The sequence below is a fragment of the Girardinichthys multiradiatus genome, chromosome 9 (genome assembly GCF_021462225.1).
Source record: "Girardinichthys multiradiatus isolate DD_20200921_A chromosome 9, DD_fGirMul_XY1, whole genome shotgun sequence".
Lineage (NCBI taxonomy): Eukaryota > Metazoa > Chordata > Actinopteri > Cyprinodontiformes > Goodeidae > Girardinichthys > Girardinichthys multiradiatus.
In genome coordinates, this window is record NC_061802.1 from 12,888,236 (window position 1) to 12,911,775 (window position 23,540).

A 23,540-nucleotide genomic window follows, 5' to 3' on the forward strand; every position below is an offset into this window, starting at 1 on the left:
CCCCAGCAACACTCTCCAGTTGATTGTGGGGGATCCCTGGCTAGTAGGAATATACAAATCAAATCGTATCTATTTCATTTACGAGGGACATTTCAAACAACATAGATGACCAAGGTGTTGTATAAAAAACACCTAAATACAGAAAAATTGTTTAAAAGAAATCATTAATAGAAAAAACATAAAACAATAAATAGAATAAGAATTATCGAAAATATGACTCTCCAAAATTAAATTAACTTAAATTAAATTAAATTGAATTAAATTAAATGCCATGAAAGAATAAGGTAAGAATAAATGTGTTTTACGCTGATTTTTATAAGCATGAATAGAATAGCTGTACTTAGTAAACAAAGAACTTAAAGGGTTGTGGGATTTTCATCAATGAAGAGCTCTGCTCCCAAAAATGAAGGCAGCTCAACAGAGAGGTGACATTACATACTGAATGTGGCAAACCTATTGTCCATCCACCAACACATAATCACCTAAGCAAAGTAAGACAATGGTGAGAAATAATTCAATATGGATAAACATCAAAACTGTAAGGGTTACACTTGACTCTGCAGTCGTGGGGTGGATCAGAGATGGACAAGAAGCTGAGTACAGGGAGCTGGTGGACCACTATGTGGCATGGTGTGAAAACAATCATCTTATCTTGAACACGAATAAAACAAAGGAGATTATGGTGGATTTCAGGAGAAGCAGGAATAGGTCAAACACTGTGTACTTCATGGGAGAAGAAGTGGAGGTGGTGAAGGAATATAAATACCTCAGTGTTCACCTGGACAACAGGCTGAAGTGGAGCTGTAACTGTGAAGCCGTCTACAAGAAGGGACAGAGCATACTGTACGTCTTGAGGAAGCTTAAGTCCTTCTGTGTTTGCAGCAAGATGCTGCAGATCTTCTATAAGTCTGTTGTGGAGAGAGTGATCTCTTCTGCCATCATCTGCTGGGGAAGCAGCATCAGAGCCAGGGACTTAAAAAAGCTCAACAAGCTGATAAAGAAGGCTGGTTCGGTTCTGGGGACTCCTCTGGAACCTCTGGAGATCATTGTGCAAAGAAGGATTCTTCATAAGATGAAGAACATTACTGAGAACCCTGAGCATCCTCTTCATGAGACTGTTGTACAACAACAGAGTGTCTTCAGTCAGAGGCTTCTTCAGATCCGCTGTTAGACAGACTGCTACAGAAGATGCTTCCTGCCTACTTCCATCAGAATCCACAGCAACACTGAAGAAATCTGCATAGTATAAACTGAATGAAGTATTTTTGAATTTAATTGAATGTAGGCATTGAATCGCTCATATGTCTCATTTTCAAAGTGAAATTTTTGTGGTCCATTGTCTGAAGAAGAAAAGAAATCTGAGTTCAGAGAAAGTGACCAATTTTAAGTCCCGTGAGTCTACCTCAGACATTGTGTTTGACCTCTGCAGGTTTTATGCCGAGTCTCAGTTTAATGATTAATGCGCTTATGTTTACCACTTTTCATTTAAATATATAAAATTTATCTTGCAAATATAATAAATGAATCCATTTTAAATTTATGTGGAAACAAATTTTTTGACAATATTTCATCAGAGACATAGTTAATAGAAAACTGTACTGAAAATCATAAACTACCTAGATACAGTTTGATTCATTTTTTAAGTATCATTTAACATTCATAATGACCATGAATTTATAACAACAGAAGATCACTGCTTCTGATTCAGTGGTGGCAGAATCTTTCCTTTTAGGTGTTGAATTGTGAAAATGTCATTGTTGGTGTCATTTATCGCCCACCTGACTCTAATATTAATGACTTTAATGATAGTCTGTTTAAGTCATTTGACCTGATACATAAAGAAGATAAACTCTGTCACTTGTTAGGTGACTTCAACAGTAAGCTGGATGTGTATGCTGGGGATTTTTCAAATGTTCTTTATTCCAATTTTTATCCCCTTATCCATGAAGCCACAAGGGTTAGTGACAACTCAGCAAGTTTGACAAATAACATCCTAACTAATTCTCTATGTAATGCAGATCTGGGGTGTTTATTTTGGACTTGTCCGACCATTTTGCCAAATTCCAGCTGTTTTTGGTTAAGGAAAACAGAGCTAAACATACAAAGAATTAGATTTATGAAAGTCTTGTCTCGTCTCATCGTCTTCCGCTTTATCCGGGACCGGGTCGCGGGGGCAGCAGACTCAGCAGAGACATCCAGACGTCCCTCTCCCAAGACACCTCCTCCAGCTCCTCCGGGTGGAGCCCAAGGCGTTCCCAGGCCAGCCGAGAGGCATAGTCCCTACAGCGTGTCCTGGGCCTCCTCCTGGTGGGACGTGCCTGGAACACCTCCCGAGGAAGGCGTCCAGGAGGCATCCGGTATAGATGCCCGAGCCACCTCAACTGGCTCCTCTCGATGTGGAGAAGCAGCGGCTCTACTCCGAGCCCCTCCCGGATGGCCGAGCTCCTCACCCTATCTCTAAGGGAGTGCCCGGCCACCCTATGGAGGAAGCTCATTTCAGCTGCTTGTATCCAGGATCTCGTTCTTTCAGTCATGACCCAAAGTTCATGGCCATAGGTGAGGGTAGGAACGTAGACCAACCAGTAAATCGAGAGCTTTACTTTTCGGCTCAGTTCTCTCTTTTTAAAAGTATCAGGAACAATTCAAATATTTTTTTATATTTGTTTTTTGGTGTATTGGTGGTTTTTGGCGTCGGGGGCCAGGTGCTTTGGTGTGTGCCAGCTCACTCCCGGTGGCTGCTTGCTGGGGCCTGGGGCCCCCTGGCTCTGTTGGGCCTCTGCGTGCGGGTTGATGTGCCCCGGGATCCCGGGTCTTTGGGTCCATGGCTGGGTCTGCTCCCCGTAGACGGCTGGCAACGGGGCCTGTGGGCTTGTCACTGCAGCTCCCTGGGTGGTTACCCTGGGACTCTCCTCTTCTCTTCTCCGGGAGTTGCGGTAGTCCCAGCGGTGGTCCTCCTGGGGTTCCTGTACTCTGGGGGGCCTTTGGATCTCTGTGGCTCAGAACTCCTCTGTGTCTGTTGCAGGTCCAGGGGGCAAGTCTGTGGCTCCTAGTCTGTCTGTCTGTCTGTCTGTCTGTCTGCATGTCTGCCTGTCTGTCTGTCAATCTGTCTGTCTATCTGTCTGTCTATCTATCAATTCTATATACATATGTTTTTTAAACCATTTTTTGCCTCTTTCTGTTATTATTGTTTTTTTCCCCTTTGAAATTACTGATCTGTATTTTAATTGTGAAACTAAACTAAACTAAAAAGATAAGTTTAGTTTGATTTTTTTCAGCTGCATTTCCTCAGTCAGGCCTCACTGAAATCTTTCTTTAAAAAAAGCCACAAACTTTGGACTGTCATTACTCAGCATGGGAATCTTGCATGTTTAAAATTATTTTTTTTACCCTGTGGCTAGGGCTTGGATTTGTGTAACCCAGATATTCACAGGTGAGTTGCAGCCTGGTCCTACTGGTTCAGCTGCTTTCACAGGTGTTGTTATAATAAATATATTTATCACCGCATTTACAGACCTTTGATGTCTCCTGAATATGCTTTGAAGCATTCACAGTACGGCTATGAAATGATCAAATAGATAATATAATGGAGTTAACAGTTTTTTAACTGTGAGCTGACTTTAGTTTTAGTTCAGTGTTTCTGTTTCTGAGTGACTGTTCAGTGCCTTATACATTAAAGATGTTCATGGAGGGGATGTTAGAGTTAGAAGCCTCAGGGTCTCATCGTTTCTTTTCTATAATTCAATTCAATTCAGTTTATTTATATAGCGCCAATTCACAGTACTTGTCGTCTCAAGGCACTTCACAAAGTCAGGTACATACAGGGGTTGGACAATGAAACTAAAACACCTGTCATTTTAGTGTGGGAGGTTTCATGGCTAAATTGGACCAGCCTGGTAGCCAGTCTTCATTGATTGCACATTGCACCAGTAAGAGCAGAGTGTGAAGGTTCAATTAGCAGGGTAAGAGCACAGTTTTGCTCAAAATATTGAAATGCACACAACATTATGGGTGACATACCAGAGTTCAAAAGAGGACAAATTGTTGGTTCACGTCTTGCTGGCGCATCTGTGACCAAGACAGCAAGTCTTTGTGATGTATCAAGAGCCACGGTATCCAGGGTAATGTCAGCATACCACCAAGAAGGACGAACCACATCCAACAGAATTAACTGTGGACGCAAGAGGAAGCTGTCTGAAAGGGATGTTCAGGTGCTAACCAGGATTGTGTCCAAAAAACATAAAACCACGGCTGCCCAAATCACGGCAGAATTAAATGTGCACCTCAACTCTCCTGTTTCCACCAGAAATGTCCGTCTGGAGCTCCACAGGGTCAATATACACGGCCGGGCTGCTATAGCCAAACCTTTGGTCACTCATGCCAATGCCAAACGTTGGTTTCAATGGTGCAAGGAGCGCAAATCTTGGGCTGTGGACAATGTGAAACATGTATTGTTCTCTGATGAGTCCACCTTTACTGTTTTCCCCACATCCAGGAGAGTTACGGTGTGGAGAAGCCCCAAAGAAGCGTACCACCCAGACTGTTGCATGCCCAGAGTGAAGCATGGGGGTGGATCAGTGATGGTTTGGGCTGCCATATCATGGCATTCCCTTGGCCCAATACTTGTGCTAGATGGGCTCGTTACTGCCAAGGACTACCGAACCATTCTTGAGGACCATGTTCATCCAATGGTTCAAACATTGTATCCTGAAGGCGGTGCCGTGTATCAGGATGACAATGCACCAATACACACAGCAAGACTGGTGAAAGATTGGTTTGATGAACATGAAAGTGAAGTTGAACATCTCCCATGGCCTGCACAGTCACCAAATCTAAATATTATTGAGCCACTTTGGGGTGTTTTGGAGGAGCGAGTCAGGAAACGTTTTCCTCCACCAGTATCACGTAGTGACCTGGCCACTATCCTGCAAGAAGAATGGCTTAAAATCCCTCTGACCACTATGCAGGACTTGTATATGTCATTCCCAAGACGAATTGACGCTGTATTGGCCGCAAAAGGAGGCCCTACACCATACTAATAAATTATTGTGGTCTAAAATCAGGTGTTTCAGTTTCATTGTCCAACCCCTGTATATTCCAATTAATCCTAACCATTGAACAATGCAATCAGATTCAGTTATTTATTCAAATTGGATAACAAGTTTTTCTATCTAAGGAAACCCAGCAGATTGCATCCAGTCAGTGACTTGCAGGATTCACTCCTCCCAGATGAGCATGTAGAGACAGTGGACAGTGACTGGCGTTGACTTTGCAGCAATCCCTCATACTGAGCATGCATGTAGCGACAGTGGAGAGGAAAAACTCCCTTTTAACAGGAAGAAACCTCCAGCAGAACCAGGCTCAGTGTGAGCGGCCATCTGCCACGACCAACTGGAGGTTTGAGAGAACAGAGCAGAGACACAAAAAGAACAAAGAAGCACTGATCCAGGAGTCCTTTCTATGGGAAGGAAAAGTAAATGTTAATGGATGTAGCTCCTTTAGTCATTTCACCTAGAAAGAAAGAACAGATAAACTCCGAGCCAGTTTTCAAGGTTAGAGTCTGAAAGAGAGCACATAGAGTTAGTTACAGTTAAGCTCAGTCAATCGCCATGACTAGGAGAGAGAAAGGGTTAAACACTAAAAGACAGGGCCAAGTGGATCATCGGTAGAGGGTGAGCATTAAGTTGTTGCCAACAGAAGCTTGGATGATGCCCCTCTCCAGAAAGGTGTCACAGGTAGACACAGAGCCAGGCCAGGTGTAGCTTTTAGGAAGAGAAAAGAGAGGACTCTGGTTACTCTGGTTCTGTTACCGTGTTTAATCCCCGGCTTTCAGTTTGCACTTTAGCAGTCTACAGGTGGGTGTGGAGTGTCCAAGGTAAAAAAACAGATCCTGTTGGTCAGAGGTCATGGTTCTAAACTGGAACAAGATCTCTTCAGCTCCCTCCAGGTCAGAGGTCCATGTTTTTCTAAGGTGGAGGAGTTTAACTGTCCTGTTCATGAATGGCAACAGGATGAAACAAGAGATAAATGGACTGGGGCCTTGCCCAGCAGAATGCAAGACCTGCTTTGTGTTGAAGGAAAAGCTAAGCCAGTCCATTTAGGTTCCAAACCTAACCTATGGTGGGCTGCATGGTGGCGCAGTTGGTAGCACTGTTGCCTTGCAGCAAGAAGGTCCTGGTTTCAATTCCCAGCCGGGGGTCTTTCTGCATGGAGTTTGCATGTTCTCCCCGTGCATGCGTGGGTTCTCACTGGGTACTCTGGCTTCCTCCCACAGTCCAAAGACATGCCTGTTAGGTTAATTGGTCAATCTAAATTGCCCTTAGGTGTATGACTGAGTGTGTGCATGGTTGTTTGTGTGTTGCCCTGCGATGGACTGGCGACCTGTCCAGGGTGTACCCTGCCTCTTGCCCATAGACTGCTGGAGATAGGCACCAGGTCCCCCATGACCCACTATGGAATAAGTGGTAGAAAATGACTGACCTAACCTATGGTCATAAATGTGGAAAAGGCCATAGATGAAGATCCTGTATGCAAAATACTAAGCTTACTGATCAGAACCCAGATTCTGATCAGTAAGCTTACACTCTGTTTTCCAGGTAAGACCCACCAGGAGGAGACCTCAAAACAGAACAAAACCTCTCTGGAAGGACTTATTATTTAATCAGGATGGATGGACAGACAAACGCATGGACAATTAGATGGTTGGATGGATGAACTCAGTTTTAGATACAACATACACTATATGATAGGTGTGCTCCACTTAAAATAAGTACCACCATCTCCTGTCACTTTAGAATTTATTTTGTAAAACATTTTTTTATATGACTTTAAAACATTTAGGGTTAATTTCCACAAACAGCATGACTGTAAATAGATTTTGTCATTTGATCTTGAAGAAACTCATAATTTTTAACTTAAAGAGCATCCTCAGTCAATGTGTGACCTCTAATTACTGTGATCTAAAGAGCTCATTAATCTCCTGTCGACTGAGAAACCAAACCAAACTGAGCGAATCTTCTTCACTTTTGATTTTAGCCTCATTTGGGAGCCACAAACCCAGATGTTCATCAGAAGAGAGGATGCCAGCAGGGTGGAGACACAGAGCAACCCTTAGAACATGTTATCACATAATGACAGTCCCTGCATTGAAAGTGTACACAATCATTTCTCCAGGAATAACCGCTCAGTCGAAGGAAAAAGCAGCAACAACCAGAAAAAGACGGATCTATATTTTTCTTACAAATTGCTTTTATTCTGACATTGTCCTGTACAAAGCCTCTGTAATATTAAAGTAGTAACATCTGACAACTGCAGCTGCTTTGTGGTTCTGTAAGGTTATAACAAATGCAGCGACATACAGAGCAGAGCTTTTAAGCACTTAAATATAGGCATTGGAATAGCTTAAAAAGACAAACGTTTTATGTGTACAGCATTGTTCAAAAGCCTGCTCGGCCACAGCCAGGCAGAGCGCTTGCATTTCAGATAATAAAGCACAAAACCACATGAAAAAGGCTGCACACAGGAGGAGCAACAAGTAAAAGCCTTCACATAGTTGGAGGTTATAGTTGCAGCGGGTGTAGCTCTGCTGCGCAGCAGACCACAGGAATGGCCTATTTTTGGAAGGATGGCCTCCTCTCGGAGAAGAAAGCTCAGCTCTCCCGCTCACTGAGCATCCAGGATGTCTGTGGGCAGGACGTCTGGTGTGCCACTCGGGCTCTGTGATGTCTCCCCCAACCAGGAAGACGGGGTGACCTGATTATACAGGGCATCCTGAGAGCCAAAAAGGGGCTGTTTGAGATTGAGATTGTACATGAGGAAGAGATTGAGAGTGATCATGGCAAGGAGTGGGAAGATGGTTAGACCAGAACCGAAACCCCTCCAGGAGCTGCACGTGTTCAGGCTTAACCAGAAAACAAGTCTGTGAAGGAGAGAAAACAACCACACACAGGAAATCAGAAGAAGTTCAGATATTTATGGTAAACACATCAGCCCCGTGTTCATCTCCCTCATCAACTGTGTTTACAAGAAGTATTTTCACTAAACATTCCAACAACAAGCCTGCATTTTATGCATAAATATTTTTGACAACACATTTTAACTTTGCCTTTTAACAGTTAGATATTTGCCATATTGTGTTAAAATTCAAAGATTCAATGCAAGCCTTATCGATATCATCTCACATTGTCTGTAGCAACGTTTCCACTAGTGTTAATTTTTTCAGACTGATGGACATTTTCAGCTTTCTTCAAAGGCAAACTGGTGTAAAAGAGACAATTGGTTTCAAAACTGATTTCAAAACTGGTTTCAAAAGCTAAAACACAAAAATCAGCTTCTCAGAAAAGTGTTATTTTATTTGCATTTAGGTGCCTCCTAATAAATTAGAATGCCAGTACCACTATCAGCAATACAGACCCTAAGCATGAATCTACCACCTCCATGCTTGACAGGTGGTTCACTGTACCTATGTTTGAAAGCCTCACCTTGACTCTTCCAACAATTCTTCTCCATATTGTGGCTAAACAGCTCAATCTTTGTCTCACCTGAGCCTAACGTTTTTGGAGAGGAGCTTTTTTTGTTGTTTAGGATCCTCTGAGTCCCTTTTGATGTTAAACGTGCTGCATTTACACTGGTATTCCAGAGAGTTCCCGTTTCAAATAGGTGTGAGTCTTGTCATTTGTGAATTTTTCTGAACATCCTCATCAATTACCTTTTATCAGAGGACACATTTTGGGTCAGATCAGCAAAACTTTGTCGCAGCTGGTTTTGGAAGTCTAAGAAAAAGCCTAAAACAAGCTTCTGATATAATCAAGATTTTAATACTGTTAAAAATATGCAGACTATGCTTAAAAATTGTGTTCATGCTAGGAAACCAATTCGTTTGTCAACTGGAAAGAGCTTGAGTCAAATATCCAGACAAAAGTGTGGCAGAAGCTTGTTGATGTGCATCTTACTAAGGGACTTTTAACCAAATGGAAATCAGGCTGTATGTATATATCTGAGCCCACATATATAATTTTATTAATGTGTGGATTACAGAAAATCCACAATAAATGTAAACGTTTGCAACCAATTCACATTTTAAACATTCATTCAGGTTGTTTGTTGCAGGATGAATACAGGAAAACTCAAATTCACAAATCAAATACCTAACATATTGTGACATTAATGGCAATGTTGAGTCTATGGAATATTTTGACTATAACTGTATGATTAATTAAGTTCAATTCTGTGCCACCAGCAGGTCAAAGGTTGCAATTATTAAGTAAAAAATGTGTCATTGTGTTTGGTTATTATTCTTTCAGGGAAAATGACAGGTCAGTTGTTAGACCTCACAACAAATAACTGTGGCAGTCTCACCATTAATTGCTTTGATTCACTTTAAGGCCTCACCTGCCAATGATGAACATGACAACCAGTATAGGCACCAGCTTCAGCTGCTCCTGAGGCAGTAAAGTGGCCATCACAACGAGGTTGAGGACATAGAGGAGTAATTGTTCCAGGGATGATGTGACAAACAGCTGCTGCAGAATGTGTCTTCGAGGTGATGACTCCTGCAGACTCAGAGAGCCAGAACATAACTGGCACGCTGCACCCATGAGCATCGCTGCAAGGCAGAGAAGAGCAATAAGTCAGTCTTTATCTTGAATCTGGGCCATCTTTCCACCGTCAGCTCTAAACTCACAGCAAACTTGTTTGACAGCGCCTTTGTGTTTTTACATTTTCCCTCATTTGAATGCAGCTACTGCCAGCAGAGTGGCCCAGATGCAAATACCCCGCTTTGTCATCTGGTTGATAAATAGGTCAGGGGTAAGTTCTCTGGGCTGCATTTGGTTGGGATGTTTTTGCCACCTGCTTTCTCATTTTGGGTCAGGTTGGGAAGTGATTAAAAGGACTGAGCCAATTAGGCTAGAACCTGAGAGACTGCAAGAGCCACTCTATGTCTGTACAGCCCCTTGCAATAGTATTCATACCCCTTGAACGCTTTCACTTTTCAGAACCTTACAACCTTAGACTTTAATATATTTTGTTGGGGCTTTATGTGATAGATCAAGGCAAAATGTAACATGTGAAAGTAGAATTAAACATGCTTTTAATTTGTTTTGAGTAAAAAGCTGAAAAATGTGGCCTGCATAAACCCTTCAGCCCTTCTTCAAACCCTTGGATTGTTCCAAACTGCAAATAGGACTTCTTTTGATTTTCTTTATAAAATGGCTTTTTCTTGCAACTCTTTAATAAATGCTAGATTCACAGAGAACACAATAAACAGTTATCACCGGCCTCCTGATTGCTTCTGGGAATAATACTTTCCTAACCAGACTTGTCAGTTTAGTGTTTACTGTTTTCATTTCTAGATGATAAAAAGATATCTGTGAGAAAGCATGGAATATTGTTTTATAACAAAATCCTGCCTCAAACTACTTAACAACTTTATCCCTATGCTGTCCGCTATGTTTCTTGGTCTTTATGATGAGGTTTGCTTACTAATGTTCACTGACAATCCTTTTTAAATGTCTAAAAAAGAAAAAAATATATATATTTATACTAACTCTTGGTGCTCTATTTCAGACTCTAACCTTAATAACTGGCTCTGTTCATTCTTTCTAGGTGAAACGACTAAAGGAGCTACATCCAAAAACATTTACTTTTCCTTCCCATAGAAAGGACTCCTGGATCAGTGATTCTTTGTTCTCTTTGTGTCTCTGCTCTGTTCTCTCAAACCCCCAGTCGGTCGTGGCAGATGGCCGCTCACACTGAGCCTGGTTCTGCTGGAGGTTTCTTCCTGTTAAAAGGGAGTTTTTCCTCTCCACTGTCGCTAAATGCATGCTCAGTATGAGGGATTGCTGCAAAGTCAACGCCAGTCACTGTCCACTGTCTCTACATGCTCATCCAGGAGGAGGGAATGCTGCAACTCACTGACTGGATGCAATCTGCTGGGTTTCCTTAGACAGAAAAACGTTTTATCCAATTTGAATAAATAACTGAATCTGATTGCATTGTTCAATGATTAGGATTAATTGGAATGTATGTACCTGACTTTTGTGAAGTGCCTTGAGACAACATGCGTTGTGAATTGGCGCTATATAAATAAACTGAATTGAATTGAATATTTTTCAATTCTAAAACGTGCTACTTTGTGTTGGTCTACTACACAAAATCCAAATAAACTGATGTTTTAGCTGTAATGTTACAAAACTTTAAAGACCCTGGGAGATGTCTGCCTTACTTAGAATGAAAGATCATTAAATTAGAGGGGAAAGCTACAACATTCCCAGACAAGGCAGCCAGACTAACCCAGTCCTCTCCTAATCTTTATGTTTAATTTGAGGCAGTGTTTGTGAGCATGCAAGTCTCTGAAGCCTACCGAGCACCATGGGGAGGGTAGCCACCGTGCAGCAGCAGAAGGTGAAAACAATGCGGCTGCTTACGTCGGGGCAGTCGGGGGGTCTTAAGGGGACATAAAAATAGAGTGCATAGAGCATCCCGGCTGCACATAAAAGTGAGGCCAGAACGGAAAAGATAGCGGGGAGACGGCTTCTCTGGCTGCATTTACACTGGCAGCAGTGACAGCAGCATCTCCCCTGATCTGAAGCCTCCTCTGCTGCTGCATCAGTCTCCCTGAGGCCCCCGGGGCCCCACACAGTCAGTTCCACGCTCTCCCGTGGTGGGCCTATCAGCAGATGGCCCTCGTCCACTGTGCTCTCCAGATTGGTGGATTCTGGGCTCCATCTCGGTGTGTTTGTGCCGTTGGGAATGTCGCCCTGAGAGGCCGGCAGAGGGGGGCCCATGCAGTTTTCCGTGGTTGTGTCCAAACTGTGCGAAGTGATGATGGGGCTGGAAAGATTTTGATCCAACTCCTCCTCCTCTGTCTGATTTGCTCCACAATGTGCAGGAAGGTTGGCGCTGGGCTGCTGGTGGCACCTAGCAGAGCCTGTTCAGACCAAAACATATATTATTACAGAATCCAAAGCTCAAAGGAGACAAGTGGAGATGTTGGCACACCAAGCGTGCAAGGCCATAAATCTAATAAATCTGCTGTCTTAGACTTATTTAAAACAGAGACATAATATATGTTTCTAATAAGAATAAGTTGAAGGAAATTATCCATCAATTTCCATTAAGCCCTATATTGTAATGTGGGACAAAGCAACATATTTTCTGAGCCCAAAACACTGTCAAAGACAGAAGAATGAGTTGCATCAGTACAATGCAATGATGAAAACTGTCTTAAAGTAGGTAAATCTTTTGTTACCTTTCCAGATATGTATACCTAAAAATCTTTTGTATTTAAGTCTAAACCTAAAAACATGATGTACATTTTTAAACCAGTAAGTCATGTCACATCAGTGTTGCATACATGATACAATCTTATTCAATAAATTAAAATAATCGTTCCTATGTTTGAATTCAAATTTAGGATGTGCAATATAGTAAACCGCTTGATCAGTACCAGTTGAGCTGTTTTCTAGATGCTTTTGGTAAACCCACCTTCCAAACTGATATCAGTTATTGTAACAATATCAAATATTCATATCATTATATGAATACATTGAAAAATAAGACATTTACTATTTACAATAGGCATAAATGTTAAATTATATTTGTAAATCAAATCTATTTCTTCATGCATGTTTCAGTCTAAATAAAGTTAGAAATGTATCACTGTTAATATATTGGTGTTTAAAATGCTAATAAATTACTGAAGTCTATGTATCAAAATTAAAAATCATAAATGTTACATATAACATTAATATAACTGTTACTTTGTTTGTTTGGTGTCTCTGTTTTCTTTATTCCCCTGTTGTTTATGTTCTCTTATGTTGACATTTTAGTTAATTCCTTCATGAATTAGTTCCTTAGTTCATTCTTTTGTTCTTTGTACATTTTGAATTATCTCTATTCAGTGCTATTCAGACTAGTTAGTCTTCCTCCCTGCTCCCTGCTTTCTCTCTGCCTTAGCTGTACCTCATTTCCTCTGGGTTACTCACACCTGCATTCTTTGTCATTCTCCACACTTCCCTCAGTGTATAAACTATTAGCAACTCTTAATACATTTGTGTTGTTATTTGTTGTTTATCTAGGCAAAAGTTCTCAAAATTGAGCCACTTTAAGAAAATAAAATGGACCCACAGTGAAGTTGAGGCTAATGAAGCTGGTATGAGACTTGTGGTCCCAGTCGGTTGTTACGCTATTTCACTCTTTCTGATTGCGCTAAACAGGTTCAGTACATGACTGCACATCACCATTAGATATTATTTATCCATATTTTTCCTTACAACCAAAAACATGAAAAATGTAATTGTTTAAATAAAAATTAAACGTTTCAACAATAGATGTTGCAAGGTGCTAGACTCAGTTCTAAATCTGGGTATATGTGTGAAGGTGCAAAGAAGAGTTTTAAAAACAGGTTGATGTAGGGTGCTGTGGTACTGGTACTGCCATCGTGTTGTTTGCTGACAAAGGATGGCAAAGACATTTGATCCAAACCTCAGGAAATAGAGTTAACTTCTAAACAGAGGTATGATGTGGCTCCTGTAGAGTGGGGTGTGTTGTTTGTATACTGTTGCTTAGCCTCAATTCTATTTTAACTCCCTTTGGATCTAGTGTGGATTCAACTTGGCTCTAATTTTTCTCCATTTGTTCTGACCAAGAGACAGAAAATAAAAAACAGCAGCAGTGACTCACTCCTTGACTGTTCTGTTGATGGCGGCCCCAGAGAGCGCTGGGAGCCAGAGACCGAATGGGAGGCAGAGCGGAGCTCCTCCACAGACGACTCCGGGCTGTCTGACACTGGTGCCAGGGAGATCTGAGTGTCCAGATCCAGGAAGGGCGAGAAGGAGAGCCTAGCGGGGTCAATGTCCTGGAGCTGGTTGATGATGTCGCTGATGGACTCCTTCACGATGTCGAGCTCCTTCACGTTCTGCCTGTCAGTGGCCTGAAGCCCCGAGGTGCTCATAGTCACGCAGGGTAAGAGGAGCCAGATAACGTCTAGATGACAACCAGGCCAATGTCAGCTAGAAACTGCAGACCTGGAACACAGGGAACAGTGATAAAAGTTTTCTCTAGTTTAACTTACCTGTCTAATTATCATCTTTTTACTGTTTCTTTAAGCAACTTGAGGTGATAGAAAGCTGCCACAAATCAGAAAGGTTTTCATTCTAAAAGTAAAGGAGTAGAAAAATATATATATATATATTTGATCCAGAGCAAAAGATAGAGAACAGACCAACACTCCAGTTTTTGTGTTTACTTAGTTTTTTCTGGATTTTGTTAATTTTAATTGTTGAATTTGTTCAACTTGTGCTTCTCACTTTCCTCTAAGGTGCCTTTCACATGCCAGTTATTACATTTTGTCACATTACAATCAGATACTATGGTATCTAAATACCATAGGAAACACCATTTCGTTTAAAGGGGATCCCCACAGACCAATATAGTTAAAACTGGAACCTTCCAGAGGCAAATAATAAGGAATAGACCAGACAATTCATCAGCTATATTTCTAATTTAAATTAAGATTTACGATGCCTTTTGAAAGTATTTGTGCTCCATATTTATCTCCATCCATATTCACTCCGTCTCATTAGCTCCGACCAGCTTCCCTGTCCCTGCAGCTGAAAAGGATCCCCACAGCATCATGATGCCACCACCATGTTTCGCAATGGGGATAGTGTTCATGTACACAACACATATCGTGTTGCATGTAGGCCAAAAAATTCAGTTTTGGTTTCATATGATCTGAGCACCATCTACATATACTGTATACTGTGTCTCCTGCATGGCTTGTGGTAAACAGCTAACAAGACTTTTTCTTACCGCTCTTAACACTTTATTTAACTGCTTTATTCCTGTCACTCTTGTGTTTTCCCAAGATTTGTGAAGTGCACACTCATCAGTTGTCCTATCAACATTTTTTCCCACCCGAGCTGTGGAACTCTGCAGCTCCTCAAGAGTTACCAGGGGCCTCTTGGCTGCTTTTCTGAATTAAGGCTCTCCTCTTAGAGACGTTTAGGTGGACGCCCATGTCTAGGTAGGTTTGCAGTTGAGCTATACCTTTTCCATGTTCATCCCTTAGCTGCATGCTGTGTTCCTAGGTCCTTCCTGTTGCTGATTGTTCAGTGATGTTCTCTAACAAACCTCTGAGGCCTGCACAGAACAGCTTTTTCTGTCTATTTAAGCTGGTGGTCCTTTTTTTAAATAAAGAAACGTTGGATTTTTTTCCTAAGAAAACAGCTGGATACTTCTATAACTTATAGCATCACTTTTTCTGTGTGCTTTTCCACCGTTTGCATCTCTGTCCTCTGTTATTGTTTTGTGGCACCAACTGTTTATTTTGAAGAGCATCTGCTGGCGGTAATGCATACAATCAGATATTTTGGGCTCGAACTGTTAGCTCATTATGGTTTTAAAGAGCACATGTAATCGTTTAAATTTTCAGTGCATTATCTGTAATCCAGAAGGACTGAAATTGTTTAATGTTAGACAAACTGCAGTTTCATTTATTTCTGCAGTTTTATGAAGCAGTGAAGCGGCCAATTAATGGGTATTTGGTATATCAGTGACGGGCATCACAGACGTCTGTGTACTCGATCAGTTGGAGTTTACAATGAAAGAAGTTGTGGGTTGCTCTAATGTCATAAATCTCAGACAGAAATAGTGGGATGTTAATTTGACACAGAAAGAGAATTAAAACAGATGCATTTTCCTGAAGTCTCAATTAAATGTCTTAGGGATGAAATTGGTTTGGATTACAGTACCAATGCGCTGCTACATAGGCAGTGATTTCAGCTTGTTTCTCCAAGGCTAATTTTAGGGTTTCCAGTGCGGCTCCTATTCTCCTCGAGTGTGTGTTTTTGGTAAAAGAAATTTCCCACTTTGTCTGTCTGCACCCACAACAAAAAGAGCTCAGATTAGTACTGGGACTCGGAGCCCTTTCATACGAGCCAACTGGAACAAATGGGGATCAGAACCAAAATAAATGGGAATGGAGTATAAAATAACAGTTTCAGATACCAATATAAAAATGTTTTTGTCCTCTTTCAGAATTCAGATCACCAAACATGTTTTCATATTGAACAAAGATAACCTGAGTAAATCCAAAATACAGTTTTCAGATGATTTGATTTATAAATGAAAAAAAATTCAAACCAACCTGGCCTTATCTCTAAAAGTAATTGCCCGTAAACCAAATAAATGGTGGTGCCGCCCTTGGAGGCAACAACTGTTTGCCCTAACAGACTATTTCCATCACAATGGAGGAATTTTTCCAAAAATTTTTTTTTTGCAGAAATAATTGAATTCAGCACACATCATTTCAAACAAATTTGGGCTTTGTCTAGGACACTTTAAGACTTCAATTAGGATTTGTTGTTTTTATTTTGAGACAAATACTGTGGTAATTTACTCCTGATGTAATGGGGTGCACAACATCCAAAAAGGTCTACTTTTGTCTGCTCAGCCCAGAGAATATTTTCCTAAAAGTCTTGGGGATCATCAGCAGGTGTTCTGCCACATGTGAGACAGGCCTTTGTGTTCTTTTTGGTCAGCATTGGTTTTGGCCTTGGATCTCTTCCATAGATCCCATCTTTTTCCAGTCGCTTTCTGACCTGAACTGAGTCAAGTGAAGCCTGCAGTGATGTTTTCCTGGATTCTGTTATAACCTCCTGGATGAGTCCTCCAGGGGTCATTTTGTAGGTTCTCCACTGTTCCATGTTTTCTTAATTTGTGAATAACAGCTCTCCTAAAGCATTAGAAATGGTTATGCAACCAGTTTTAGGCTGAAAGATCTGTGAATTCTTCACATCTGCTCTCTTAATTTATTTTGATTGGTAAACACATCGTGTTGTTTTTGGAGGTCTTTCAGTCTACTTCATGTTGTCAGACTAGTTCTCTTTAAATGATTTACTGATTCTGTTGGTCAGGCAGTAATCAGGTCTGGGTGCTGCTAGTGAAAAAGTGGTTATTCACAGTTAAGTAATAAATTAATGGTTATATTTTCATATACTGCTAAGTTGGTTTATAGAATTTATTTTGTGTTAATAAAGGAGATTATTATTTGAAAACTGTTTTTGTATTTATTTTGATTATTGGAAACATTTAAATATGAGAAAAGAAGAATAAGCGTTTAAGGGCAAAAACATTTTCTGCACAGTATGTGTTTTAATTCATGCTTAACTACAATGAGAAACTACAATGAGAAACAAACACATATACCGTGTTTGACATAAAAGCAGGGACAAAATCGAAATGCAAAGATATAAAAAATGAAATTGCGAAAAGGCGATTTAACCAGGAGCCTACAAAACACTTTTTAATTAATAAACAAAAAAACTTACTTAACCATGTTACTTAAATGTAGCAACTGTCAGCTTCCACAGTGTCTGTGTGCAGGTTGTGTGCTATGCTGGGCCTTGGTGTGTTTTTTGCTTTTTCCTTTTTTTACCTTAGGGTGTGACGGGCAGGTGCTCCTGCACAGGTGTTCCTCATTCTGACAGCAATCAGCTGGGTTTTTAAGGAGTGGAGAACCAAGGGAAGGCGTCAGCCCGTTGTGTTCACCTAGTGGTAAAAAGGCTCGACCCCTGCTCTAATGCAGTTTGTGTTTTGCCAGGAAACTAATTGTTTCGTTGGTTTCCCCTATTCTACAGATCTTGCCCAGTCGGGGTTCTCATGGAGTAACCTGCGCCTGCTTATCCCCGAGTCGTGTCTTAAGGAAAGGTGAAACCCAGAAACGCCACGCCTTCAGATTCATGGTTCTTGCTCTCTACCTCCAAGCCCATCCTCTCAAGGAGAACCGTCGGACCCAACTCAGAGGAATATTCATCTGCCTGTCCACCCTCCATCGTTTGCCTCAAGTCGCAGCGGAGTTTCTTACTCCAATGTTTTCTTATTTTTCATAGATCGCCTAATTTATTCCCAGACGATGTGAGTAAGATTTCCTATATCATTGGTTTACTCAGGGATCAGGCCCTAAAGTGGGCAGAAGCCATAATTGACGAGAAATCAACATACCAATACACCTACAATGATTTCTTATTCTTATTTAAACAAACTTTTTCACCCGGACAACAGAATGAGGAGGCAGCCAAAAGATTATGGACTTTAAAACAAGGCAGTAGACCTGTGGCTGTCATGGCCATTGAATTTCAGACTTATCAGCAGAATCAGGATGGAATTCTCCTGCTCTTAAGAGCGCTTTTATTAACGCTCTTAATGAGAACCCTAAGGATGAGCTTACTTACCATGACAAAACCAAGTCCTTAGAGGAGCTCATAAATCTTGCTATTCGCATCGATAATCACTTACATGAGAGAATTAGGATCAGAGGTCTCGATCGTTCCTCCGAATTGCGAGCTACTAGTGTGGCTGTACCTGCAAGATCCAGGTCTGACAGTAGCTCCCCTCCTGAGTCCATGCAAATAGGGAGAGCTCATCTAACCTTAGAAGAAAGGAATAAACGGCTAAGGGCTGGTCAGTGTTTGTATTGTGGTGCTGTTGGTCACTTTCGTTTTGCTTGCCCGATCCACCCAAAAGAGCCAGCCCACCAGTGATCCAGGGGGCACTAGCGGGCATTAACCCGAGATCTGACGCCCCTCGTTTTCTTATTAAGACTTTTCTTTGTTATAATAGGGAACAGATTCCGCTTACCGCTCTTATTGGTTCAGGTTCAGAACAAAACTTAATTAACCCAGAACTAGTCCATAAGTTCAAACTACCGGTTTATACCTTAGGGGATCCCATCAGAGTAACTTCTCTTGATGGAGAGTCTTTAAGTTCGATCTCTCAGAGTACCAAACCCCTTGAACTAGTTACTTAGGAAATCACCATGAGACCATTTCTCTCTTGTTGTTCCCTACTAAGGAGACCGATCTGGTTCTGGGTCATTCGTGGTTGAGGGCTCACAACCCTCACATAAACTGGTCAGAATCCCGTATTGAAGCCTGGAGTGATTGCTGCCATGCAACCTGTCTTTGTTCAGCCATCCCCGCAGTCTCAGACTCCATAGATCCTAATACTTTACCTGATCTATCTAACATACCATCTGATTACCACCACCTAAAGAGGGTTTTTAGCAAGGATCTGGCCCTATCTCTACCCCCTCATCGCCCTTATGATTGTGCGACTTTTTCCAGGCACCCCATTACCTTCCAGCAGCCTTTTTCGTTTGTCTGGGCCCAAACGTGAATTTATGGAGAAATACATTAATGACTCCCTCAAGGCTGGTATAATTTGTCCCTCGTCATCACCCATGGGAGCTGGGGTTTTTTTGTATCCAAGAATGACGGGACTCTTAGACCATGCATAGACTACCGAGCCCTGAATGATATCACCGTAAAGAACAAATATTCATTACCCTTGCTATCTTCAGCTTTTGAATCAGTTCATGGAGCCAAGATTTTCACAAAGTTGGATTTACGTAATGCATACCACCTTGTCTGAATAAGACAGGGTAATGAATGGAAAACCGCCTTCAAGACTCCAGTGGGACATTTTGAATATTTAGTTATGCCTTTTGGACTTAACAACCATGCAGTTTTTCAGGCGCTCGTTAATGATGTACTCAGGGACTTCATTAACGTTTTTGTTTTTGTTTATTTGGACGACATTTTGATTTTTTCTCAGAACCCCACTGAACTCATGTCAAGGTTGTTCTCCAGAGGCTCCTAGAGAATCGTCTGTTCGTCAAAGTTGAGAAGTGCGATTTTCATGTGTCATCTGTGACTTTTCTTGGTTTTATTTTTGAGGGTGGACGGGTGAAGCCGGATCCCAACAAGATCTCTGCAGTGGTCGATTGGCCTCTCCCTACGGATCGCAAACAGCTGCAACGTTTCTTAGGGTTTGCTAACTTCTACCGGTGTTTCATTCAGGATTACAGCATCATTACATCTCCACTCACTGCTCTCACCTCCACCAAGCAGCCATTTGTCTGGTCCTCTGAGGCGGACAAAGCCTTTTCTGACCTCAAACAACGCTTCTCCTCTGCACCTGTTCTCAGTCACCCTGATCCCAAGGAGCAGTTTGTTCTAGAGGTGGATACCTCAGACACAGGGACTGGTGCAGTTCTGTCCCAACGTTCACCCGTAGATGGTAAGCTACACCCATGCGCTTTTTTCTCCAGAGGTTTCTCTCCAGCTGAGAGAAACTATGATGTGGGGGATCGAGAGCTTCTCGCCATAAAGTTGTCCTTAGAGGAATGGAGATATTGGTCCGACGGGTCCTCTCAACCCATTGTTATATGGACAGATCACAAGAATCTAGAATACATAAGGCAGGCTAGACACCTCAATCCAAGACAATCCTGCTGGTCATTGTTTTTTCCCACTTTAATTTTGCTATTTCTTATCGACCAGGGGCTAAGAACACTAAACCTGATGCCTTATCTAGACAGTTTTCTCCTTCTAAAGAGAACTCCGAGCCAGTCCCTATTCTTCCCCCTTCAAGCATAGTTGACACTTTGTCATGGGGATTAGAGGATAAGATTAAAGAAGCCCATCAGATCGAGCCTGACATGGTGGCGGTCCCACAGGTCGCCTTTATGTTCCCACTAACCTAAGGTCTCAGGTTATCTTGTGGGGACATTCATCACGTTTTTCTGGACATCCTGGTTCTAATCGAACCATAGCCCTGCTTCGCAGGTATTTTTGGTGGCCCACCCTTAACCGAGATGTGGTTGAGCTTGTGTCTGCATGTTCTACATGTGCCAGAAATAAGTCCCCCTATAGGCCCTCTGCTGGACTTCTCCAGCCCCTCTCAGTACCTAGCCGTCCCTGGTTTCACATAGCCCTAGATTTCGTTACTGGTCTTCCTCCCTCTCAGAACAAGACAGTTATTTTGTCCATTATTGACCGTTTTTCTAAGGCTTGCCATCTCCTAGCTCTCACCAAACTTCCCTCAGCCGCCGAAACAGCCAGACTCCTCATCAATCATGTTTTTCGCCTACATGGTATTCCCTCAGAGATAGTTTCTGACAGAGGTACTCAGTTCGTCTCTCAGGTCTGGCGAGGTTTCTGTACAGCTCTTGGAGCTAGGTCCAAGTTCTCCTCAGGTTTCCACCCTCAAACTAATGGTCAATGTGAGAGACTCAACCAGGAAATGGAGAACATTTTACGTTGTCTGTGTACTGACAACCCCACCTCTTGGAGCAAACATCTTGTTTGGGTGGAGTTCGCCCACAACAGTCATGTCTCCGCAGCCACTGGTTTGTCTCCTTTTGAGGCTTCCTGTGGGTACCAACCTTCTCTCCTCCCTACAAGCTTTCCAGATCGGGTCCTTCCCTCTGTCCGGACCTACTTAGGACAGTGTAAAAGGTTTTGGGACCAGACCAAGTCCGCTCTCCAGCGTACTTCTGCCCAGAATAAGCGCTACGCTGACAGGATGAGGATTCCTGCCCCAGTTTACCATCCTGGTCAGTAGGTATGGCTGTCAGCTAGAGATTTTCCCCTTAGGGCTTTTTCTAAAAAGCTTGCACCCCGTTTTTTAGGCCCCTTTAAGGTGGACACTGTGCTCAGTCCTTCCTCAGTCCGTCTGAAACTGCCCTCTCACTACAGAGTGCACCCTGTTTTTCACGTATCCCAGGTCAAGCCTGCCGTCACCAGCCCGTTGTAAGATTTTTTTCCCCTGAGTCTGGGCCCGTCTAAATTTCTTTTTTGCCTGCCTAGATAACTCCAGTATTGACCCGCTTAACCAGTTCCTGGTTCCCGTTCATCCTCGCGTCTACTGTTTGAAAATAAACTGTTTTCAAAACCTTCTCTTTGCCTCTCGTGGTTGTGTGGTATCAGAGTCTAAACCAGCTTTATGACAGCAACTTGTTGATGGCTCACTAGTTAAATGCCCAATGTTCAAATAAAAAGGGTGGTGCTGTGGTGGCTGGTGGGCTACCACACCGCATTTATCCTTGGGCCGGCCCTGCCCTTTAACGTGATGTCAATAAAAAAGTAAAATGTTTTATAATCTATCTTTTTAGTTCACGTTGTAAACAGAAATCTACAAAATACTCCAAGTTGGTCATGGATTCTGCCAGCTGAAAGTACAATAGCCCCAGTAAGGCGCCTCTTCTGGGTCTGGCACCGCTCGAACCATTTCAATCACATCTGCAGATTGCGTTTAGATCTTTTTCTCCTGCATTTTCTGGCGCACATCCAACTGTGGCGCTGTAGTCAGCACGCAAACCTCTTCGTAGACGTCCATTTTCTAAACAAATGAGGACCTTACCATGTATATAGATCACAATTAGGAGGCCTGCAGGTTGGAGGGGAATAAATCAGTGCGGTTTGTCGGAGCTGGCGCATGAGGGGGAAAGAAAATAAATAAATAAATACTTTGTCTCTTGCTGCTGAACAACTCTTAGATAAGTTTCTGATCTTGGAAAAAGAGTTAAACGTTATTCGGAGTACAGGTTTGTAAGGATTGCTCACGTTTATTATGAAATTAATCACATAAAGCGCCAGAATCCGCATGAAACCGTGCGTAAAATGCAAAGTCATTCAGAAATCCTACATCTTCCGTCCACTCACCGGCACTTAGAGGAGCTGGTTGTTTTAATTTTAAAAACAAACCTCAGTTTGTGCTCTAAATGAATATGTTTAACTGAACTATACAGGTCTGCTCGTCTAAAATGAACTTACTTGAGTCGGAGCTTGCAGAATGTGGGTTTACTCCTCCGTCCTTCCCTCCCCCTCGGTTTGCTTTTTGTCTTCCAGGATCCTGAAGTTCTGAATCAAATTTCAGGACGGACAAAATACTAGGCTTTTCCTCCGCCCACACACGGTTTTCCTTTTTTTTTTTTTTTCTCCTTCTTTTTCCCGGGTACCATGTCAAGGACCATATGGAGCAAATAAAGCCGGAGAGGATCCATGGGAGGAGCAGGAGGACGCACTTACTCTCACAGTTTACCTTTAAATTCAACATTAGCAATCACAACCATCACACAAACAAGTTTATCCAAACACGACGGTAAACATTTACTCTCAAACTAAACTCCATCTCCCATCTGACATTCATACACAGGATGAGTGTTTGTCCCGATGGAGACTTGATTACTCAAACATCTCAGCTTCTCTGTGTGCTTTTCAAACCTTTTAAAGATAGGGAGGGCTATTTGTTTTTTTTTTTTACTAATAAATGGACATATAAAATAAAAACAAAAAATGTAATACAGTTAGGATTTCAACTTCACGATTTAAGAAAATGTGGAGTTTTGAAATACTGAACAAAAGAAAAAGAAAAAAAAACACCTAATCCTGCTCAGTTTGTGTTTGGGTTGATGACATCACAGGAGGCAAAAGAATCAAGCTGATCAGAATCCATCAGTAAAGATGATGGCCGACAAGCGAGTTTTGACAGATTTGATCATAAACTCTGAAGAAATCAAGCTGCAAGGGATCCAACAAGTCCCCTGCTATGATGGATACTGCAAGGATGGCAAAGCTGAAGCAAACTGTTATGAAAGGTCCTGAAAATATGATAAATAAATGCCAATCTGCATTTTCATAATCCTAAAACCCACTTTTCTGAAACAAAAAGAGAATTTAGAGTCAATTAGACTAAAA

The 23,540-nt window shown here is 41.9% G+C and overlaps 1 protein-coding gene across 1 annotated transcript; it reads right to left on the bottom strand.

The window, feature by feature from the left end:
• Positions 1 to 7,223: 7,223 nt before the first annotated feature.
• Positions 7,224 to 22,759, bottom strand: LOC124873688 (transmembrane protein 79-like). Its single transcript, XM_047374543.1, has 5 exons — positions 22,617 to 22,759; positions 13,681 to 14,024; positions 11,360 to 11,926; positions 9,388 to 9,601; positions 7,224 to 7,915 (listed from the first exon to the last, which is right to left on the bottom strand). The coding sequence occupies exons 2-5, from the start codon at positions 13,949 to 13,951 to the stop codon at positions 7,660 to 7,662; spliced, it is 1,308 nt and encodes a 435-aa protein (XP_047230499.1). The 5' UTR covers positions 13,952 to 14,024; positions 22,617 to 22,759; the 3' UTR covers positions 7,224 to 7,659.
• Positions 22,760 to 23,540: the final 781 nt, after the last annotated feature.

What these genes read in the sequence shown, in the direction of transcription:
- LOC124873688 (XM_047374543.1), bottom strand. Translation starts at nt 13,951, where the DNA reads ATGAGCACCTCGGGGCTTCAGGCCACTGACAGGCAGAACGTGAAGGAG. An exon ending in ATCAACAGAACAGTCAAGGA is followed by an intron (nt 11,927 to 13,680) that starts GTGAGTCACTGC and finishes TGGTCTGAACAG; the next exon opens with GCTCTGCTAGGTGCCACCAG. An exon ending in TACCCTCCCCATGGTGCTCG is followed by an intron (nt 9,602 to 11,359) that starts GTAGGCTTCAGA and finishes TCTGCCTTGCAG; the next exon opens with CGATGCTCATGGGTGCAGCG.